Source organism: Xiphophorus hellerii, chromosome 1 (genome assembly GCF_003331165.1).
Source record: "Xiphophorus hellerii strain 12219 chromosome 1, Xiphophorus_hellerii-4.1, whole genome shotgun sequence".
NCBI lineage: Eukaryota > Metazoa > Chordata > Actinopteri > Cyprinodontiformes > Poeciliidae > Xiphophorus > Xiphophorus hellerii.
In genome coordinates this window covers 26,825,441-26,848,574 of record NC_045672.1, presented here as the reverse complement: position 1 = coordinate 26,848,574, position 23,134 = coordinate 26,825,441, and the positions used below count along the sequence as shown (strand labels likewise).

Genomic DNA, 23,134 nt, shown 5'->3' with positions numbered 1-23,134 from the left:
GAGAGAGAGAGGGACAGAGAGAGAGAGAGAGAGAGGCAGGACCACCAACCCGCTGAGGACAAACTTGCAAGAAGCGGAGCATGCAGAAAAAGCTCCGCCAAACAACAGTGCAGCTGCTCGGCGGCTTGTGAGGCTACACACGGCAGCGCGGAGCTTGTTGCGGATTACACCATGATTGCCACAACTCAACAAAACATGACCACGGATCTGGTAGGTGGGCTTCAATTCACCACTTTGCGGTTCCCTTCCTTGTGCAGAGGTTTGAGGGTGTGTGTGTGTGTGTGTGGGGGGGGGGGGGGGGGGGGTGTTTTCTCCAAGGGGGGTTTTCCGTGTGTCGAAGAAAATTGGTGATTTCGCTTCTTGACACTTTTCCCGTTGCTGTCCATCTTCCGGACAGGCTTGCCCCTGAGCTCTGTGGTGTGATTCTGACGTCCAGTCTTCTTCTTCTTCTTCTTTATTGTCCCATGCAGCCTCACAGAGTGTTTCCCTGCACCGTTAAGAAAGCTCAATTTTCCTGGATGATAATTAGTCCCAGCAGCCAGTCCCCTCCAGCATGGACGCGCACATTGACAAAAGAGGAGGGGGGGGCAGCCTGCACACTATGATTGATTAGCCCTTTGCTGCAAAGGTGCATGGTCAATGAATGGAGATTATGAAGCAGGGCATTTGTAAATTGCAGTAAATTTAAGCACTTCAAACTGAAAAAATGATACAAACTAGCCAGTGTGAGGTACAGTCTAATTATTATGCTGCCTAAATGAGGATTAAATAACCCTCTTCTGTATATTTTGTTTTCAAGCTTTATTCTCTGCTCATAATGTGAGATGCATTTATTATTACAATGTTTTTTCCCCCCCTCAGCATTTTTGCAGGTTTTAATCTGCAGAGCTACAGAAGATGTTTCAGATACAGTTATAAAACAAACAGAACTGAATCAATACAAATGGAGTAGCAGTTTCCATCTCGAGGGCCGGGGGCAAAATCTGGCTCGCTGTAGCTTTTCATGTGGCCCTCTACACTCCAAATTACATCAAAATTCACACAAAATCAACTGATCCCCAATTTTTCAGATTTTACTGACATTTTTCCCCAAAATTGGCCAAAAATGTTGGTTTTAAGTGACGTCTGCCCCAGCCTTACTTGATGTCAAGTTATATAGTCTGTGACCGATAAAGCGATTAATAACAAGTCACATTTAACATCACCCATTAGCGCAAATATCGCTAATGGGTGGTGTACATTATACAGTATATTACAAAAAACCCCAAAAAACCAATCACAAAATCCTGGAGAGACTGATTTGTGATTATTTAATTTTAAGAAACACTTATTGAATGTGGAAACAAACAGGTATTTATTCATATTTTAACAGTTTAATGGGTTTTATCAGTACATTCTGGCACAACCGGCCCTTTAAGAACATTCAGATAGAAAATGAAAATGAGTTTGACATAACTGGTCTACAGGGTTGGTGCCGATGGTCGCTGGGTCGATCATGGCTTACATCTACAATTTAGAGAAACCAAATAACCCAACAGCAGGACCAGGGCAAGGCGCATGCGAAGTAAGCAGCTGCTGTGAGTCCCCCACAACACCAGGGGGCCCCTAGAGCGAAAATCTAATGTGAAAAGTTAAATTCTTCAACTTAGTCTGTCTTAATTTAATTGAATATAAAATTAGGGAAATTTTGTTTTGACAAGTTAATTAAAAATAGCCTACATTTGTTTCTTGGTTCCTTATAATGATTTAAAAAAAAAATCTTCATACAATTATTCAAAGTTCTTTTGAACTGGATAATTGCTAGCATGTTTGACCTTAGCATTAGTGCTTTATCTAAACAAATTAAAACTGGATTTAAATGTTTAAATTCTTTTGAAACTTGTTTTCCGACTTCTAAAGCTAATATTTTTGGTCCATTAGCAACAATTTTCTCAAGATAAAGTCTCTCAGCTAACAACAACTGTGATTTTAGCAATAGCGCTGTAGCTTTATGAATTCTTGCTGAAAGTCCAACCCCAGACGAGAGCCATAACTTTTATTTCATTGACATATATTAACATATTATTCTTGCCATTTGCACAAAGAAAGAGAATAACAGTTATATTCAAGTCAAAATGATTAGCCAAGACTTATGCTAGAAGTATTGAAAATAACATCAATAACAAAAATATGCTTGATTTAAATGTGGATTATTTTAATGAGTAATATTTAGAATTAATTTTACAGTTTATATCAATTATGACACTTGTTTAAATTTCTTTCTTTAATGTTGAATGTTTAGTACAATATAAAAACCATGCTAAATCATTTAATTCATGATAAAACTGTGATTCTTTTTAGAAGAGTTTTAGAATCTCTGCACATTTACTCAGCTGCAGCTTCGGTTACTTCAGAGGATTGTCAGAGGATTGTTTTTTTATTCTGGATACCTAGTGGTGTATTACTGAGGAAAACTCCTTGACATTAAGTGGCACTCAGGTCTTTAGTGCTTTCACTGACATGATGAAACCCAAATGAAACTTGCCAGAAATCATTTATTTCATAATCCGGAGGCTTTTTTCTCTCTGTCGGAAACGACCACAGAAGACTGCAGGGTTTATAGACGACCTTTTTACCTGCAAATGTCAGCTCACGTCAGTCACAAATCAATGTACTTTAGGCAGCAAATCTGTTGAGATTGTTGCTCCTTTACATGGCAGAAACATTATTGATGCATTTAGTTATAAACGGGAAGTAACTGTTTGCGTACGTCCTCTGTCTTTGAGCCTTAGCTTGAGTTAATTATTTAAAGATGCACCAATGAATCAGCTGAGATTGAACTGAATTGAAAGTTTTTTCTTTCATTGTTTGTGAGCAAGGAATTGGCAGATCAATACTGGAAATTTGATTTCTATTTATTAAAGTCAACAAAACTAAGAACTTGCATAATTTTCTATCTATGAAAGCATCAGAGTATATTTTGATGCACTTCATTTGACATAAGTGTTCGTGCATAAATGAGTATAATTTTGTGATTCCTTAGTTTTTTTTGTACAATGGAGTATTAGGACTATAATGATAAAACAAAACAATAAGTAATAAGTCATACAACTGCAAGAATAAACTCGTATGAGAATAAAGTAAGAAAAATATGAGAATAAAGTTGTAGTATAAGAAGAATATTGTCATAATAATATGAGAATAAACATAACATTCCGAGAATAAACTTGCACGAAAATAGAAGTTATGTAATATGAGAATAAAGTCCTAATATTACAGGAATAAAGTTGTAAAATTACAAGAAAGTTGTAATATTATCACTTAATTCTTGTAATATTAGGACTTTATACCCATAATTTTCAGTTTTGATTTTTTTTAGCATGACCCAAATACATTTTGAATACATACTATCAAAGGCGAACATTTTTTCTTTAATGTGCTATGATCCTTTGAAAATAATAGGTTTGATTAAAATTTGAATTTTGCAGCTCAGAAATCAGAAAAATGGCAACAAAAAAAAACAAAAACAAAACACCTAATTGGTTCATCCCTTTAATTACCTTTTTAGGATAGTGTGTGTTATGTTACATGTCCATTTTTAATGCAGCACACATACATTTGTTTTTGCATAAAATCCGACCAAAAAGCCCAGTTTAATACCAGAAATGTTTGTGTTGAGTCTCAGACTCAGCTCATGCTCCATTTTTAAAATTACACTGAATCCTAACACGTTATTTACGGGTAAATCCCCTCAGAGGAGCCTCGGCGCGCCGGGGAAAAAAAGAGTTCTCTTCATCATATTTACTTTGACTCTACATCATGTCACCCGTATAGCTCCCCCACCTCGCGTTTTCCTGATGCTGCCTGTTCCCCAAGGCGGCAACTAAGTGTACAGGATCCTTTGGTGATGTAATTTTCTTGTGTGTGATGGGGAGCATGAAAAGAAGATAGGGGAGCCTTGCAGCGATAGACTAAAGCAGCTGGGCTTTCATTTCACGAAGGCTTTTGCTGCATTGTCTCGTCATAACCTCCAGGGCTTAAAAAAGAGAAAGTAATCTCTAGTTATGGTCTCACATGGTGTCTTTACCATTTTTTTCTCTTTTTTGCAGTAGAGAAAATCCAATGCAATGCTTTGGTTCAGATGGAAATCAATGCCAATCCGTTGTATCTAATCATTACAGCCATTTGGTTTCTCTTCATCTGAAATTACAGTCTGCTCTAATGATGAACTTTATTTTTACTGAGGCAATGAGAAATATTGACAAGATAATGCATATGGGTTCCTTGTTAATCTGCATCTTTCCCCTGTGAGTAATTATAATGAATCATTAAAATCAGCCTATAGCTTATATATTGAGGTCTGTATGTGCCTGGCAATAAAATACCCACTTTAACGTTAGCAGTTTATTCATTAATGTCTACGTCTGTGATCTACGTCAACAGCCGGGGTTCAGGAGGTTTTCAAGTATGCAAATCCAGCAATGGCGTGCATCGGTTCACTCATTTCTCTTCTTGTGATTTATTATTGGATGCCTCAAAGACACAGAAGATGGAGTTAAGGAGGTCTCCTGAGTCTAATTTATGAATTTTAAATACTGCCTGAATCCTGCACAACCTAGTTGTGGTGCGCGCTCTGCAGATCATGTTTGGTGTGACTTGTTTTCGTTTGTCTGCAAATTCCTTTTGGACACCTTAAGAGAAAAAACAAAGTATTTGTGAGGAGTGTAATGGGTAACTCCAGTCTGATCTAAAGTTGACATGGTGTTGTAAATCCTCAAGGATGGGCCATACATTTCAATAATCGTGGTGTTTAGGACGGAGAGCTTCTGTCTAAAAGTCTCCTCCATGGCTGCATTCCCTCTCTTAATTGTTTCCCTGCGGACCTTGTACAACTGTGCACCTTATCGATTCCCTCATTTGGTTGAGTGAAAATCCCACAGCGCTGCCGGCGAATGAAAGAGCCCTCTCTCGCCTCCAGTTCAGTTCTGCTTGCTTTGCCAAAAAAAAGAAAGAAGTCCTCCCAGAGGGGGACGCCTTCTGGTAATTTATTCATTAACAGTTGTTTGCTGTTTGTCCAACACCTTCATCTAAACTCCTTTATCCTCCTTGAAATACAAAAGATCCCACCCCTCTGCAGAAAACCGGCTCTCGGATATTTCTCCGTGTCGGTCAGGCTGCTGACTGTGATAAACCGACTCTGTCACACCGATCAGCTCTGTCATCTGTTCACCTGCGCTGGCAAACGGTGCTGCATTAGATTCCTGAAATGCAGCGTGACCAGCAGCCAGGCGGCACTGTGGCAGGCGGCTCCTCCGGGGAATTCAGCTCCCTGCATCTGCACCCCATTTGCAGGAATGACAAAACTCCTTACTCGCCTAGATGCGGGATTCTCCTCCGCTGTCTTTTCAGTGATTTGACCTTAATTGGAAGTAATGTCTTGGCTCCAGGGGAACAAGAGGAGACGGGTATCCCCTCCTGAAATAATTTGAGGGAGGACATGGAAATAATATTGAAGTCAGTCAAGCGAGTAATTCAGTTTAAAGTGTCTCTGTTCACTGCGGCTTTATTTTATAACTTATTAGTATTGTGCTCAGATACAACGACGCATAAGTCTCGCTGTGCATGTTTGCAGCGGTTAACCTCCATGTTATGTTAATTAGGTTTAATTAAATGTCTCTGCCTCAGAATTGTAAGCTCTAAAGGTGCGATATAAACGCACCAAAGCTGGATTTCTGTATCAGACAGCAGGATAATGGATCTTCCCTGTGTGTGTGTGTGTGTGTGTGTGTGCTGAGCCTCTTTGGACATCAATCTCCCCGACTTGGACGGCACCAAGAGTTCAAACATCACTTATGCTTTGTCCCTGCTGGTGCTGCTTGTAGCGGCTTTAATTCGGACTTGTTTTCATGCTGCAGTACATCTTTAAAAGATGAAGTCTTGGCAGGAGTTCTGAGCCGCCAGACCTTGTGAGTCTTTTGCTCACCTTAAGCATGAAATGGACTCGCTTATCTCCCAACCTCAGAAGTTTTATTGACATTGATTAATAAAGATTAGGTGTGAAAAATGCGCACAGATTTGCTGGAAAAGCCGATAAAGAAGAGTTTTGGGTTTAAAGTGAAATGCTCCTGTACCTCCAGATCTTGTAGATATTTTTGACTTTACTAAAGAAATTAAGAATATGCTGTTTTCTCATTTTTCACAGTTTGTTTAACATCGGGAAGTGAAAAGCTCAACCCTTTCTTCTCGACTTAACATCAGTACTGTGTATGGCTGATCTGCTAATTTTTTTATTTTATTAACTTATTAATTGTTACATAGCAAAATATGTTTAAGACGATTTTTTAAAACAGAATTTGAAGCAGATGAACATATTTACAGACTAAGAAGGGTTTTCTTTTAATCTTAAATGGAAAATTTATATATTCTTGTACAGTTTTTGCTTATTTACTACTCTGATTGTGTTCTTTCTGCAAATTGCTTTTTTTGCAGTTAACAATTAATTGATTACTAAATTATTTGACAATTATTTCAATAATGATAAATCTGACTAATCATTTCAGTTGTGTCCTGGTCAAATGAGACCAAAGCTAATCTTTACCAATTTTTCCTTACTGAAAGAATGACAAAACAAACATAAAAAAAACCCTGAAGTTTAATTTGCTGTTTTTCCACATTTCATCTGACCAGAGAAACCAAGTAGAAGTTTGGTTTCTCTGGTCAGATGAATCTAAAATTTGATGTTTTGGTCTCAATGCAAAGTGGAAAATGATCCCTGAAGGTCACCATGAAAACACAGTGTTCACAGAGAAACATGGCGATGGCAGCATCATTCTGTGGGATGTTTTTCTTCAGCTAGGACAGGACAGTTTGTTATGGCTGATTGGAAGATTAATACAAGACAGAATCCAGAAAAAAACTGTTTCTATTGCAAGACTTGACATTCACAGATGCTCTTCATCCAGTCCAGCTGAGACTTAAAAGAGTTTTAAATAAAAATGTCCCCAATATCCTTAAAGCTGCAGTACGTAATTTTTATTTTAGAAATATATTTTTATTACATATTTGATGAAATGTTGTGACAGTATGTAATGAGACAAATAAAAAGAAAAAATTTGCTCCTCTGCCTTCTTCTTGTGCTAACTAGAAACAACCAATAAGAGCCAGGAGGCGGGTCTTAGCGCTGTCAATCATTCCTCCGTGTGGCACTGCTCATTCCTCTCTTGCTCTCGCAGCTAGAACTGATGGTGGTGGATAAGCGTTTTTCCTGTAATGCTAAGTTGCTTCTCCACTATTAGCACATTTAGCAGCATGTTCATGAGATTGATTGGCAGCGCTAAGCCCCGCCTCCTGGGTCTGATGGGTTGTTTTTTGTCAGGAGCTTTTTTACAGACGGCAATAGTAGCTCAACAAGAGGAGATCAATCTTTTCACAAATTATCTGTCTCATATTGTACAAATAATCATGTTGACAGTTTTAACAAATATGGAAAAAAGCTAAATATATACAGCTCTAGAAAAAAAGAGCCCACATCACTGAACCCCATAGAAAAGCTCCTGGTTTTTCCACCAAATATTGGTTTCTGAGCTCTTCCTCAGTTAAAACATTAGTATTGTTGTTTCTAAATGAATATGAATATGAATCTTTGCATTTCTGAGGTCTGAAAGCACTGCATCTTTCTCATTTTCTGCAAATAAATACTAAATTTTTGCTTGAAATTTCAGAGACATGTTGTCAGTAGTTCATAGAATAAAAGAACAAAGTTAATTTTGCTCAAACATAAACCTATAAAAAGTAAAATCAGAGGAACTGATCATTTTCAGAGGTCTCTTAATATATATTTCATAAAAGTTGCTGCACCTTTAAACACTACAAATGTAACTGTTCTGAAAGCCGGTTCTACAAAGTATAAAATAGAAAAATGTAAGCAACACTTTTCAGATTTTTGTTGAAAAAAACTTAAAATCTTTACATATCATTTCCCTTCCAGTTTACAATTCCAGCAAAAGAACAAAAACAAAATAAAAAATTGTAGTTTTAAGGTGAAAAAGCTTAGACATTATGACTCTACAGTCAGTAAAGAAAACCTCCAGTCAGATGGTCATATGAAGACATGTGGTTGAATGGGGGGGAAGTGTTAAGCTGTTAAATGTGAATTTTAGACAGATTGGGTCTACTAAAAAAAAAAAAACAGACAGTTGGTGTCCTCCCAGGGAGCGAGGAAAAGCAGCAACTTGCTGTCCGCTGAAGCACATCGATGGCTTTTTCTTCCGCTCCAAAGCGGAGGTGTGCCAGGTTTCCCAGTTAAGTCAAAGGACAAAGCAGCAATAATGAAGGCTGAGTTTTATGGCTGCTCTGCTGCTGCTGCTGCTGCTCGCTAGCTCTCCTGCAGGCGTGTGATGCAGCAGTGTCAGCCCCTCATTGTGAAGGAGCGCAGTACAGTGTGGCGAAGACACACACTTGTGGTAAATTGTAAATGATGCTGATGCAGGCTCTCTCTATCAGTTCCCCTTTGTTGCATTCGGATGGTATACAGAGATGTGAGGTTAAGCTGGCTGTGGTTTTGTCAAATCTTCCTCTCTAATATGCTCTATTACATTTATTGCCTTGTTAACAACTCACTCATTTAGACTTGTTGATTAAATTTTGATGGACCAAACTTGCTTCTGGGAGACAAAGTACGACTCATTTTAAGGAAACGGTTGTGAAACGTGTTCTGTTTAAAGAATTCTGCACATTGTCTGAAAAACACAAAAACAAACCATCATCCTCCAAATACTTCCTGTTGTCTTTTTCGCCAGCAGGAACATCATTGCGTTGATTACGTGACTTGTGTGATGCGAACAAAGATTTTCCACTTTAGATACAGCTGAAAAATTACCTCATACAAGCACAAAAAGGTTTTTTTTAACGAGAGTTGTTTTGAAATTGCATTAAGCAAATTTATTTTAAAAAATTCAGTTTGCACCATTTTATATTTAATGGAAATGCAGCTAAAGTTCCTTGAGTGTGCTATAACATGGCACTATGTTTGAAAAATACCTACCCCCTATTTAGCTTCATTTAATTGTACGCAGTTCTTTAAATGTTGTGTGAATAAATATATTTGCCCATTTATCCATAACAACTGGAACTTTCAATATGTAGCAGGTATTTTTGAAATTTACAGTCTATTTAGGCAAGGCAAGTATATTTAAGAGTGTTCCTCAGATTAATTTCACTCCCTGCTACGGCGGGAGTGAAATTACCGTAATAACCCGATATTGCCTGGAAAGCGCAACGTCTCCCCTTTCAGAAACTGTTGGAATTTTTCAGATAGCGCAAAGTGTGGCAGAATTACGGTACTGCAAATTCGGCTGGATCATCACCGCTACGTTTAGGACTTGCAGGGTTAAATTAAAATGAGTTGTTTTGGTGTAAGACGGTCCTGAGATCTTTCTACACTGAGCTACCATGATCTCTGAATGCATTTGTGGCTTCTTCACTCAGTCCCACGAATGTTGCAGCTTGTTGGTCTCTCTGAAGTCTTTGGTCTGAGTGTGAACATTCATGGTTGTTAATCCTGTGTGTGTTTCTGTGTTGCTCACTGCAGATAAGCACCAGCAACCCTGCAAGGACAAGCAGGTGCAGATGATGGATGGATGGTGTAAAACCAATTCATGCCAAATACATTATTCAAATTTGGGACAAAGTTGTACCTTCAGTAAGAGTAGAGTAGCAGATCATTCTTCCTACTTTGAAAACACAAAATTTTATCCCGTATTTTGGTTTAGTTTCTAGTGCAAATATCTTAGTACAGTTGAAGTAAGACAAAACTAACTTTTCAGCAAGATGTAGGAGCTTGTTTTAAGTCAATAATTGCTTCATGTTGATACTATTTCCATTGATTATCTCACTTATTCAAAAATAATCTGCCAGTAGAATTAGCACTTTGTTGTCAATATTAAGAATTGTTGATGTTATGTTGAGAGGTGTGGTGAGGAAAGAGAAGTTAGTCAATCTTGGCTGTTCGGTAAAAAAAAACTGGCTTATTAAGTTTGATGCAACAGAGCAAATTTTAAAAAATAGCAGATTTGACCCCCGAGCCTGGAGTTTGACACGTGCACTAGCACTAAAAAGAAGGTTAAGGAAAAACTTATTGCTTCTTACAAACAATATTTGCACTAGAAACTAGAGAAAAATGCTTGATATTATTAGATTGTTGCAGTGTACGAGTTTGTAGATTAAAACGATGCACGAACTCTATTTGGCTCCTGCAGTAACTTTTGTTAATAACCCAGTAAAGTAGAAACGGAGCAGACAGGCTGACTAAAGACAGTCGAGATAATCTGGCACCGAGCAAAGTAACCCCAAAGACAAGATTCTTGAATGTCGAAAACTGAGCTTGACAATAAACTGTTGTAATCACAAATTGAGAGCAGGTGTGAATGGGAGGCTAAATAGCACACTGACAGAGAACAGGATGTGCTGGCTGCTGTACAGAGCAGACTTAACAAAAATCTAGAGCTTAACAGAGCAAATCAGCGCTACAAACTATTTTTTCTCCCAAAAACCAAAATAATTCACCATTGTTTTTGGATACAGGGGGAAAAGGAGCTCCGCATGTGTGCAGCGTGGCCTGGAAAAGATAATAATTTAAGCTGTTTGATGTGTTTTTGATTCAGGGGAGCGAAATAACAAAATGGAAATGTGTCTCTGCAGAGAGCTGAGGCACAAGCACAAGCATGCCAGCTCTTGCCCTGGAGACTGAATGGTTCACGAGGTTCAAAATAAATTTTAAAACATTGATTTTTCACAAGTGACAAAGTCACAGCTTTTGATTTGTAAAAAATATCTACCGTGTTTTTTCCCCCCGTCTTTTTTCAGGTCACGGTCACAAAGATCAATATATTTTATTGGGATTTTATGTGATAACAACACAAAGTTGTTCATATTATGGAAGTGAAACAAAAATGACATGGTTAATTTTTAAGACTGTAACTAATGGTTGTGTTAGTAATTGATTATTCTGAAAATTAAATGATTAATCGGTTAAAAATATTGATACATTTTGCAGATTTTTTATTTAACCACTTAATTAATTTTTTGTTTAACATTAGAATTCATATTAGAAATGGATTAAAAGATGCAAATAAACCAGAAAATAAACATTTTATTGCCTAAAATGCAACAACACTGCATTCCTTTAGTGAATGCTTGATCATTTGTAGCAATATATGCATCTACAGCAAAAAAATATATACTTCTAACATCAATATGTGTATAAGATTTTTTATTTTATTTTTACAGAATTTGAAACGGGTGAAGCTAAAAATGCCACTTGAGAAATTCTGGGTAGAAAATATTTACAGAAAAATCTGTGGTTTTTTATATCTTGTTTATGTTTCAGGGGCATTGTTTATATTTTTTGTACAGTTTTGGCTTTATTACTACTTTGAGTGTGTTGCTCTTTCAGCAAATGACCTTTTTTGAGTTTGTTCACTGAAGTTAATGATTAATCAACTGCTAAATTAGTTAATAATCATTCAAATAATCAATTAATAATGATTAATCTGATTAATTGTTTCAGCTTTATTCATTTTTTAGCAAATATAAATCCAGTGTCACAAGTATTTTCAGTCTCTTTTACTAGTATTACCAACATTTTTAATTGTTTGCCTACAGACAAAACACAACTAGTCACACCAAATCGCAGTGATTTACACGCTGAATTTGCTGCGTCTTTGTTTGGGGATGTTTTTCTTTATCAGGAACAGGAAAGCAGCTCAGTGCTAATGGGAAGATGGATGAAGCTAAATACAGGAAAACCCTGGAAAAAACCCTGTTAGAAATTTAAAAAAGACACAAAACTGAGGCTGATTCGTTTTCCAGCAGCCTGGTCTTGCAGATGTTGCAGAGAAACGTGATTGAATAGAAATGCACTCCAAACTTTTTAGATTTTACTGATAAAACATTTGGAAAATTATGAATTATTTCTTCATAATGCTTATTGTTCTGTATGACTCTTTATGGCAACAATTAAATATATGTTTGCTGTTCCCTCTGACTGTAAAAAAGATGCATTGTGGCTAATCTAAGCTACAGATCCATTGCAAATATAATGTTATTCTTACACCTGTTCAAGCCTCTGTTTTTTGTTGTTGTTTCTGTCTTTTACAGTTAATCAATCTTAACAATGTTTATTTTAGTTCATTAATTTATTTACAATAGAGACAATGTGAAAAAATAATGTTTTTTTCACATTGTTTAAGTTTGTGAAACTTAAACAACGTGTTAAACTTTGTTTAAAGTTTAAGTTTAGCTTAACTTAGCTTTAGCTAAGTTTCCATCTATAATAAAACAATCTAATATCATAAAACAATCTAATATCATAAAACAATCGTTGAATGTCTCTATATATCCTATATAAAAGAAATTCTGTTGAAATGTGTCCGTGGCACTGAATTTAGAATAACTTTTTATGTGTATAAAAACATCTACTGCATAAAATGTGCAATTACAATATAAACAGTTCTATAATTTTTATTTTTTCAGTTAAAAAAATTAATTTGGAGATGGGTATATATAGTTTGAAGAGTGTTTCAGTTTCAGGGAACATATTTCACCATTAACCTTCCTCCAAAGTAAAAGGTCTACAATTTCATGTGAAATGAAGCAAAGTAAAAGAAGAACTATTATGTGTCAGCTTTAATTTCGTCCCCAATTAAAAGCTGCTCTCCTAAAAGCAACAGTTTCACTCAGTTCTCCAGCTGAAAACTTGTGCGATTCGTTGGAGTCTAAGTAATGCTGCAGATTGGTCTCGGTCCCCCGTGGCTCAGCAAACCGATTTGTCTGACGGTGGAAATGAAGCGGCACTAATGTCCTCTCTTTTAGCTCGGCTCACATTCATCACCGCATTTGTTTTCTCTCCCGCATCAGGACCTGGGGAGTTCAGACGGTCCGCCGAGGAACTGGAAGGGCATCGGGATCGCCATGGTGGTGATCCTGGCCGTCATGTCCCTGGTCATCCTCTCCGTCGTCATCCTCACGCCCGGTAAGAAAAGAGGCGGAGGAAAGCAGGAGCATCAAAGTGGAAAGCACAATTTGGATCCAGAGCTTTGAAAGTTACATAAAAAAGACCAATTTAACTCTCATGTCTGCAGCCAGAAGCCTTTAACTACACACAAAGAGCAGAAAAGGAAGGAAGAACTAATCAGGCTCTGTGAAGTGAAGAAAAAAACAAATCCACCTTCGGGCGCCTCCTTCTGAAGCATGTTTGTTTAATCTGTACAAGAACCACATCATAAATAAAACAGTTGAGTCTTTTTGAGAGGTTAAAAATCTCTTTGACTCTTTTTTTTTTGTTGTCTCATAGCAGTTGCCAGGCAACCAGGGGAAACTCTAAGACGTTACCGCTCTCGGTCAAATAGTCTCCGAGAGATTATAAGACCCAATAAACTGGGACTTTTTCCTTTAAGACTTTGGTTTTAGCACCGCCATTAAACAAACAAGATATAAGGTGTTAATTAGTATTCTATAGAGCTGGATGTGTCCCCTGGCTTCCATTTCGTTTTGCTAATTTAGTTTCTGAGTCCTCACTTCTGAAGGACAAACGTGAGAGGGGCATCGATCTTGTCAGCTCTGCAATCTTCTCCAAGACGCTGAACTCTCTCAATTTGAATGCAGACCTACTTTCACTGGGGGTTTTTTTTTCCTTCGATGGCGCTTCGAAGTGGCATCTGCTGAATTTTAGATCAAGTCAAAACAACTTTTTATTCCTGCAGGCGGTTACCAAAACATTGAAGAGTGTGTGACTTTGCTTGATGTTATCTGTACCCTCTGCTTACGTGAAAGCTACAAACAGATTTGAAAACATGATCCCAACAGATTTCTTCTCTGTTTTACGTTTCTATATATTTAAAACACATTTTAATATCAGACCGCTATACCTGAAATTAGAAATGTATTTACTGAGGGAATAATACGATCTAATCTACCCTGCGTTGGAAACTTTAGAAAAAGTAAAAAAGTTCTCTCTAAGCCTAATTACCATTGTTATAGAAGTAAATATATGGAAGTAAATATGTGCCAATAGGATTTGAATTAAAAATGCTGCTGAAATGTTAATTTTGCATGTTTGTGGTCTCCTAAAGAGAAGTTCATTGTTATAGAAACAATCCTCCTTTACAAATAAAATCATCATTTATTGGATTTCAAATTATTTTGATGTTCTGAAAAATTTAAGTGCGACGAAGAAACTGAAACAGAAGAAATCTGAATATGTTTTGAATGCTCATTTCCTGACTATTAATCTTCCCTTTGATTTGTGCAGTGGAGTAGAGGTAGTGATAAATCTTTATGTTTATTTGTTTGTGAATGTGTTTGTTGTTTTTGCTTAATCAATCATTAAGGAATGCACATAAGTGTAATCAATAATAAATTTAATTCCTGTTTGCTATCTCTTGTTGATTTTAATCGAAGTGTACGTTTTGGAAATTATTATAACTGATTGTGGTAAAAAAAAAAAAAAAATCCTTTAGATTGAATTGATTGGTTTTTCAACCCTGAAATACAGTAGTTAGCCTAACTATGTTATTCTGAAGAGGTAAATCCAGCATGATGCTAAAAAGTGGGCCAAGCCCTGCTTTCATGTGAACAAAGGCTTCTCATAGTTTGCTCTGTCTGTTTGCTTTTAAAGACGAGTCTCACTTGTTACTCCACTCCCATGTGACCATGGAGGATCTGGAGAGTGAAGAGTTTAAAGTTCACGATCCCTGTGCGGTGTGGTTGAACGGTGAGGATCCGTGTTTTAATGACCTGTTGTACCCGAGATGATGAAAAGTATACTATTTGCCAACGATACTAACATTGTTTGTGCTGGAGATGACGTGGAACAACAGTGAAAGGATAAAATGAACAAACTTAAATAAAACACAATAAAAATAATGTTATTTTGGGAACTGTGAATCACTGTCAATGACACCAATTTCTAGGTGTCCTTATTGATGATAAACTAAAAGTGAATCCCTATTAAATAAAGACAAGCTGGTGTACAACAAAAAGCATTACATTTGCTCTACTGTTCACCAATCTCATCCTACACAAGTTATTGTGCAGAAATCTGGGGCAATAGTTACGAAACTGCCCTACAAATATTAACAATACCACAAAAAAGAGAAAGAAGTATAATCCATAAAGTTGGATATTTAGAAAACACAATTTAACTAGATTTGTGAAACCTAAATTGTTGAAGATCTAATTCTTTAAGCTAAACATAAGCATGAACATTGACATGATATTGAAATTTTGTTTGAGACTAAGCAAATTTTATAAGTTTAAAACATGCAAATTCAGAAATACTAGAAAAAACTTTTGTAAGTAAGTGGAGACAAGCAGCGGGATAGCCGATGTCCAAACATAAAACTGTTAAAATTATCATAAAAACATATGATTACTCCTGGATATAATATGTAATATTATCAATCAATTATTGTTGTTAATGCTAGCTTTGTTTTTTTAGTGAAATTTAAAGAAAAAATAATTGTTCATCCACTGTGGTCAAAATTAAATATCAGTCCAGCAGCTTCTGCCTATATACATTAAATAAAATCCAATACAAAAAACCTAAAACAAATTACAGAGTACAGTAATGGTTCCCAGTGAACTGTGACTGCAGTTGACAGTTGTAAAATTAAACACAGCAGATAAAATTCTTAACATTAATCACGCTAACAGTTAAAAACATACGCAAAACACAGCAAAATTATACACGAAGAAACCCTGTACGTAATAAAAAGATATATGCCGAAGTATAATACTTGTAAATAAAACACAGAGCAGATTGTAATGCATTCGGCAGTTACAGACAACGGCGAAAGAAAAAACGGGGAGAGCTGTCAGTTACTGGTTGCTACGGTAACCACCAAATGCCAAGGGCGGCAGAACGGAACTTACATAGCAACAATAAATGTCAGGAGAAAATAATTTTAAAAAAAAGATTCATTTAAAGAGTTAATAAACCAATTTTGACAAATTTCACATTTATAATATGGTTAAAACAAAACCCATGTGAGATTATGCAGGTGGTTAAGAAGTGGGATTTTTTTTTCCAAGTTTCTGCTTCCACCCACTCACTTGAATATGTAAACAAAAACAAAAAAAAGAAAAAGTTTTGACATCAGGCTTCACGCTGTGTTTTTTTCCATACATATTAACAAAATAAACAAACAAACAAACTCAGTATGCTTTTCCCCTAACAGAGAACGAAGTGGCGCTGCGCACCAGAGAGGGACATATCCTGACATTCACCCTCAGCAACAACCTAACCACAACACTGCTGGACAACAGCTCTCTGGTAGGACAGCTTGCAGAATTGACTGTCTCACATTAACACAAAGAATGAACAAATAGGTCGATAGAAATGAAAACTGGGAGACAGATGCTACGGGGAACTGCGGCACCACATGGCGCATTTTAGACAAAAAAAGACTTGGCACGTTGACGGTATCGGCGCAGATTTCCCCCCAATCTGGCTCCTCTGTGAGCCCTCTGCTTGTGTCTTCAAAGAGATCTTTCCGTGCGAGGGCATCGTTTTGAACACCGCCTCTGCTCGACACTAACTGACTTATGTGGGTCATCGCAGCCATGCTCAAAGCAGGGTTGTGTTGTCAGTATGATAAGTGTCTTCCCTGTGTTGATATGTTGGTTTTTCATCTCTGCTTCTATATAAAACAAACAAACAAAATATTTTTCTTTTATAAATATCAAAACACACAGATAAATATGTTGTTGAGTCAATTTTTTAGGTGACCTATAATGCTATTTATGAGATATACAAAGCTTATTCACTACATTATTTGCACAAAATCATTTAGATAATGAGATTTTAGACTTCTCAGTTCTGCCTATTTTAAAACAATCTGTTTTGGGGTTTCTTGTCACTTCAAATCCAAGCAAGCTGCTGCAAACAAGCTGCCGCTCAACGTTTACACTACAGATGCGTAATTATACAACCGTACATAATGGAAAAGCAGAAGTAGAGCCTCATGCTCAACCAGCAAGAATTTAGAAAGTAGTTTATGGATGGCATGTCAACAACAAAACACTTGTCCAGCTGACCAAACGTGCTGGAACTCAGTTTGGGTTGCTAGGTAACGGGCTGGGTTGCTAGGTGAGGGCAGTGTCTGCTGAGATTTGTGGCGTTACATTCCAAGGGTTTTTGAAACGGTTCATTTTCAAGACACCAAAATATATTGAGTTGCTAAAAAAACAAGCTGGGTTGGTTTATTAAGCAGTAGAAATCCAAATGGAAGTATAAAAACGTGAGAAAAAAAAGGGATTTTGCATAAAACAATATCCCAGGATGTAAATTAGATGATGCGGTAATGGAAAAAGAGGAGACAAGAAAATATAAAAACAATAATGCAAGTTTAAGAAAAAGGAAACATAAAATATATACATTACTTCTTTTATTTTTTAGCTATATTATTTTCAGTCCTCCATAGAAATAAGGATGAAGAAAATATTTTAACTAAACCTCAAACTACCAGAGGGTTGAAACTAACAGAACGAAACTAACAGAAACATAAAAATGTTTTTTAAATGGATAAACAATCATTAGGCTTCTGAAAGGTCACTGACATCAGCTCTTGCATAAATTTGTGGACTTTGCTTCGAAACTATTGGTCTGTGCCAAAATTGAATTAACATCATGTATCAATTTTGCCAAGGAGTTTGATCAAATATTCAGCCAGATTTATAACAAAAGTGATAAGACTTTCAAAGAGGACATTTACCCAGATATTGTGCATATATTTGAATCCTAAGTTCTCATCCTGGAAAGATGTAAAATCTCAATTTAAGTCATTAATCATTGTCCAGGATTGGTGTGTTGTAACCCAAAAACCAGACACAAATTGAGAAGATGTAGTTTTATGCCAGATATTCACATTCATTTTAAAGAAGGCGGATGTTGTTTAATATTCAAAGGTGGTTTGCAAGGAGGCACTGAGGTACTCCACTAATTACAAATTAGAAGAAGCATCCATGAATCTTTTTTATGACACTTTATCTCATAGGTCAGTGTCTATCTTTCTAAATTAAGATAATACAAGTCAATAAAAATAAATTAAGAGGATATAAATAACTGAATGTGGTTATTATAACTAAGTGTTCCTAAATGAAAATAAATAAAGATGATATTAATAAATCTGAGTAGTACTTACACTATAAATAATTCTTCTGAGTTTTGGCTGTTTTATGTCATTGCAAGTGTTTCCCCTTAATAGTTCAGCACATTTCAGAAATGTTGAGGCAGTAAAGCTTTTAGGACTTTATGTTTTCATTTGATCCGATTCTAAAATGTTGCTTTGCTGTGGGGTTTTTTCTCCACATTTGTCTGCAAGCACATCTCAAAGTGTCAAAGTAGTTTTTGTTATTACTTCCTGTTCTAAAATTCTCCACTCAGTCATTCTACGGGGACCAGCATCATCCAGTACACTTACCTTTTTTTCAAATATGCAGTCATACCTTTGTGTTTAATAATTTAGTTTTGTAATATCTTGGTAAATAGTAAACGGACGTTCCTGGAAATTACACTTTCTTCAAGACTGCATGCTTCCCAATTTAGTAAAGTGTCCTTTTCTGCAATAATGCTGCAGTAACAGCGGTATAGCACTGATACTCATGCCATCACAGAGCCTGGCTTTTTTAATTTGCTGCTTAGAACAGTTTGCATGGTCCAAAGCACATTGTATCCCCTTTCTCCTAAGAAGATTAAGATTACAATTTCTTTTATTACAATCGACATTACGACTGTGTGACGGTCCATTCGAGATGCTTCAGAGCAAAGAAAGAGTTACTTCTGGTTCTAGACAAAACATAAGACTTCTGTTTTGCCCAGTAAAATCCTAATTGGTACTTATAGGCATAAATCAGCATGATGCTGCTCGATAGAGTCATCCAAAAGATGAGCTATTGATGCCATTTTCCATTTAAACTGATAAAAAATCTTTTTGTTTTGTAAAAACAGTTGCTGTGTTGCTTTATATGTTTCGTTCTCAGAACGTGTTTCATACAAAGATCATTGTTGGTGCATCCTACCTCAGCTTCTTTAATGGTTTCTGCGCAAATAACCATCCAGTTCAAAAATAATGATGGTTTAAAGGTTCATAAAATGGCATTTGCATAAACCGTTATGACATCTTTGTTGTAAAGATGAAGCCAGTAGCTTCAACATCGTTTAATCCTTTTAGCTCACTTTTAGCTGAACCTGGATATTTTCACCTATTTTAATTGTACAAAGTTCTTTATATGCCCTGTAAGTAATTATATATTTTCCCATTTATCCATAACAACTGTAACATTCAATATTTAGCAGTTAGTTTTGCAATTTACCGTCTATTAAAAGAGTGTCCCTCAGATTAATTTGACTCCCTGCTATGTTGGGAGTGAAATTACCGTAATAATCCAATATCGGCTGGAAAGCACAACGTCTCCCCTTTCAGAAACCATTGGAACTTTTCAGATAGCACAAAGTATAGTGGAGTTACGGTACTGCAAATTTTTCTGTGTCGTTGCCGACATGTTCAGTCTGGAAGGGTTAAACTATATAAAGACTACTGCTAAATTAACGCCGTATAATGTTTTAACAGAATCTGACTTCAAAATTGCACACAGATGGGTGAAAGTATAGAAAAAAGTTATTTTCATTGTACCGTTTTACTTATTTTTTAAATCTTGTTTTACTATTCTTACATGAGAAAATGGGGCAAAAAGTTTCTGAATTTCTCCTAATTCTGCCTTTTTCTGCAGGACCTGACCTCATCTAGATTCCAGGTGTCTGCAGACAAGAGGTTTGTCCTCTTGGCGTATAACATTCGACTGGTAAGTTTGATATCGCCAGCAAAGTGGCCTCGGATAGACTCTATACTTCATTATCGAGTGTTTTGCATTCAGAATACATCCACAGCCATAAATCTTCCACAAATATTAAAGACAAGTGATTCCTCGCTAACAAAGCTCCACACGTCTTGACAGGCCACTTGTGGCTGTTAAACAAAGGTGACGTGTAATTTCTATCAAACAACACAGAAGCTGCAAGAGCATGAAGGACAAGGTTGAGGAGAGGTTGTGTGTGTGTGTGTGCGTGTGTCTGTGTGTGTGTGAGCTCTGTTTCTGCAGCTGCAGCAGTCTGTAACACCCACCCTCCAAATGACTGGGATAACATATGATGAGTTGAATATTTAAACTGGCTCCTTGCAGTGGGTAGAGAGGAAGGAGAGATCGCTGTGAAGTGTTTAGCAGAAGAGGTGCAAAGAAGTGAAAGAGGGGGATCAAAGAAGAGGTAAAGTTGGAGCTGCGGTAATGAAATAACCCTGCCTGTTCAGTGGGGAATTTTAATAAGAACATGCAGAGCCTCACAATCGCAGGTGGTTTTAGATAAGGCGAAGAAAAACTAGATCTTTACTTCAGTTTACCACCACTTGTAACTCCTCACCTCGCAAATTCCCACATAGTTGCAAGTTGTTTGCTCAAAGGGAAGACAAGCTGTGTTATGTGCAAGTAATCAGAGGTGGAGGAGATCCAAATTAGAGGGAAATGACAGTCCTCGGTGCAATTTCCCCCACATTTTTATTAAAAACCTGCAAGAAGATTCCTCCTGCCCTCATTTGTTCTGCCTCACAGTCTCCTGTATCTCTCTGGGTTTCCTTTTTTTTTTCTTCCCCCGACTAATCACTGCGTATCAGATTTTCCCTGTGTGTGGGGAACGAATGAGCCTGTTGCTGTGTTACTGCATTCATCACAAAACACAGAGCTTCCATACTAACTGAATTATTGAACGTTTATGCATACATTCAATCTGTTTTTCACAAATCTACGAAAGGAAACGGGCTCAGATATTTGGGACTCTACTTGGCTGATTTATAACAAGTCATTACCATATTTCCTTTGATAGCAGCAGGATTTTTTTTTCTTCTTCTTCTGCAAACTCAAGGATATAAGCACACAATATTATGAGCTTGGGTGCACATAACCTGGAAGCATTCTGTTTGCTCAGAAAATGGGGGATTTGCATTTTGTGTTTGTGAATCCTCCATTCCTCTCCCAGTCTGTCTCCAGCTGTCTCCCCATCTCTCCTCCTTCATTTTCCTCACTCTCGCTCACTTTTCTTTTCTTTTTTTTTATATCTCTGGGGGGGGATTTACGCTGACTGAAGCATTTTATGCCAAGCACCGTTTCTGCCGTTCGGAAGAGGAGCGGCGGGCTCCTCAGAGCGGCGGAGAATGCAAGAGGAAAAACAGAAAGCAGTGCATTCAGGGCGGCGGCGGGAGCACGATAAATGGGATACGGTCCACTTGCCCTTAGACACGCTGCCCATTTACAATCAATTGGGATGTTTATCAAAGACGGCCAGAGATGCAAGAAGGAGAAGAGGTGCGAGGAAGAGTGTGAAGTTAAAAGGCTTCACTGGATTTCGTAAAGGCTCAGAAGGGTTTGCAGGGGTGGCGCCTGCTGGGTTGAAAATAAATAGATTTTGTTAAAATAATAGAGAATGTGTAGAAGCTACTTAGGGATTTTGACACAAAACAACAAGACCAAGCAGATTACCTGCAGGGAAATGTCTCTCATCGAAGCCTGTTTGATTTAGGCCACTTTGTTTTCAGCGTTGAGTTGTGTGGGAGTAGAGAATATGGAAACAGGAGAGGGAAGCTGCAGAAGCCTCATACCATAAGTTTTACATTTTGTCACATTTACAACCACAAACTTTGGTTTATTTTATTGCACTGTAAAAACAGTCCAGTGTCTAGTGCAAATATCTTAAAATTAGAAAAAAGTAACTTACAGATACATTTTCAGCAAGAAATAGGAGCTTGTTTTAAGTAAATAGTTTCTTAATCTTATTGACATAAAAAAAATAGTTAGAAGTGAAATAGTCTGCCAGTGGAAGAAGACATTTGTTCCATATTATAAGTTAAAATGTCTTGCTATATAACGAGCACTTTCTCATCAATATTAAGGAATTATTGAATCATCTTGCTGAAGAGCTACTTGCAAATTAGTTTTGTCTTATTTCAAGTTTACCAAGATATTTGCACTAGAAACTAGACCAAAAATACTTGGTGAGATCTTTTTGTTTTTGCATGGTAGGTTTTTTAGTAGTAGGCCAGAACATACAATCTTAGCACACAGTTGCACTGCAAAAACTCAGGATCTTATCAAGAATGATGGTCTATTCTTTTTCTACAGGACAAAACTAACTTTAAAATAACTTTTTAACAATATAAACAGCTTGTTTTAAGTCAATAAAGCAAAAAGTACTAGTTCCACTGGGAGTTTCTTCCATCAAAATAGGAAAAATGTATTTTTACAAGTGAAAAAACAGTAAGACGAACTAGTATTTAAAAATTATCTATATCCAAAAATAATTTACTTTAAACAAGCTCCTATATCTTGCTGAGAAGTTACTTGGAAGTTTGTTTTGTCTCATTTCAAGTCTAAGATACTAGACCAAAAATACTTGGTAAGATTCTGTGTTTTGCAGTGTGGGAATGGGGTGGAAACTTTTTTTTATACATAATAAAATCTGAATGTGTTGTTTGCATTTAGCTAACCTGAGTGAATATTTTGTAGAAGCACCAGCTGGTCTCCTGAGGTATGTCTCTGCTTATGTAGAAACAACATTTTCTGGCAACTTTTCTTAACAAAGTAGCTCGATCTCAGACAAATTGTATGAATAACATTCATAAAAATCAATTTACAAACCTTGACAAAGACTCTCAGTTAGAGTGATGTCTGAAATTTCACTAGTTTGATCTATATCCTTCCATGTTTTATATTTTTGTCCTTTTAAATGTCAAACTCCAGCCCCAGGGTTTTACAGCCGTTTTCCAGGAGTGCTTCGTTTTCTGTATTTTCATAAAGTCTTTTATGAGTATTTTTATCACGTTGTTCTTTTTACTTTTACTTGAGTAATTTTATTATGAAGTATTTCTGCTCTTACTTGAGTAACATTTCTGGATTCTCAACCTATTCATCCATCCATTCATCTGTTAGTAACACTGAATTTTGTCTTGGGGTAACAATTCAGGCTGAAGACGCATAAAGCTGATGAAGACATTGCTAATATTTCAACAAAACATGGCATTGACTCAGAGGGCTAAATAGAAATTAAAAAACT

General features: G+C 36.7%; 1 protein-coding gene across 1 annotated transcript in view; it reads left to right on the top strand.

Moving 5' to 3' along the window:
* Positions 1-23,134, top strand: part of LOC116715689 (inactive dipeptidyl peptidase 10) — a 46,644-nt gene continuing 23,510 nt past the window's right edge. The window contains exons 1-5 of the mRNA XM_032556341.1: positions 1-210; positions 12,895-13,009; positions 14,654-14,749; positions 16,215-16,309; positions 19,768-19,839. Of these exons, the coding sequence (XP_032412232.1) occupies positions 172-210; positions 12,895-13,009; positions 14,654-14,749; positions 16,215-16,309; positions 19,768-19,839 (417 nt within the window). The 5' untranslated portion in view covers positions 1-171. The remainder of the gene's footprint in view (positions 211-12,894; positions 13,010-14,653; positions 14,750-16,214; positions 16,310-19,767; positions 19,840-23,134) is intronic.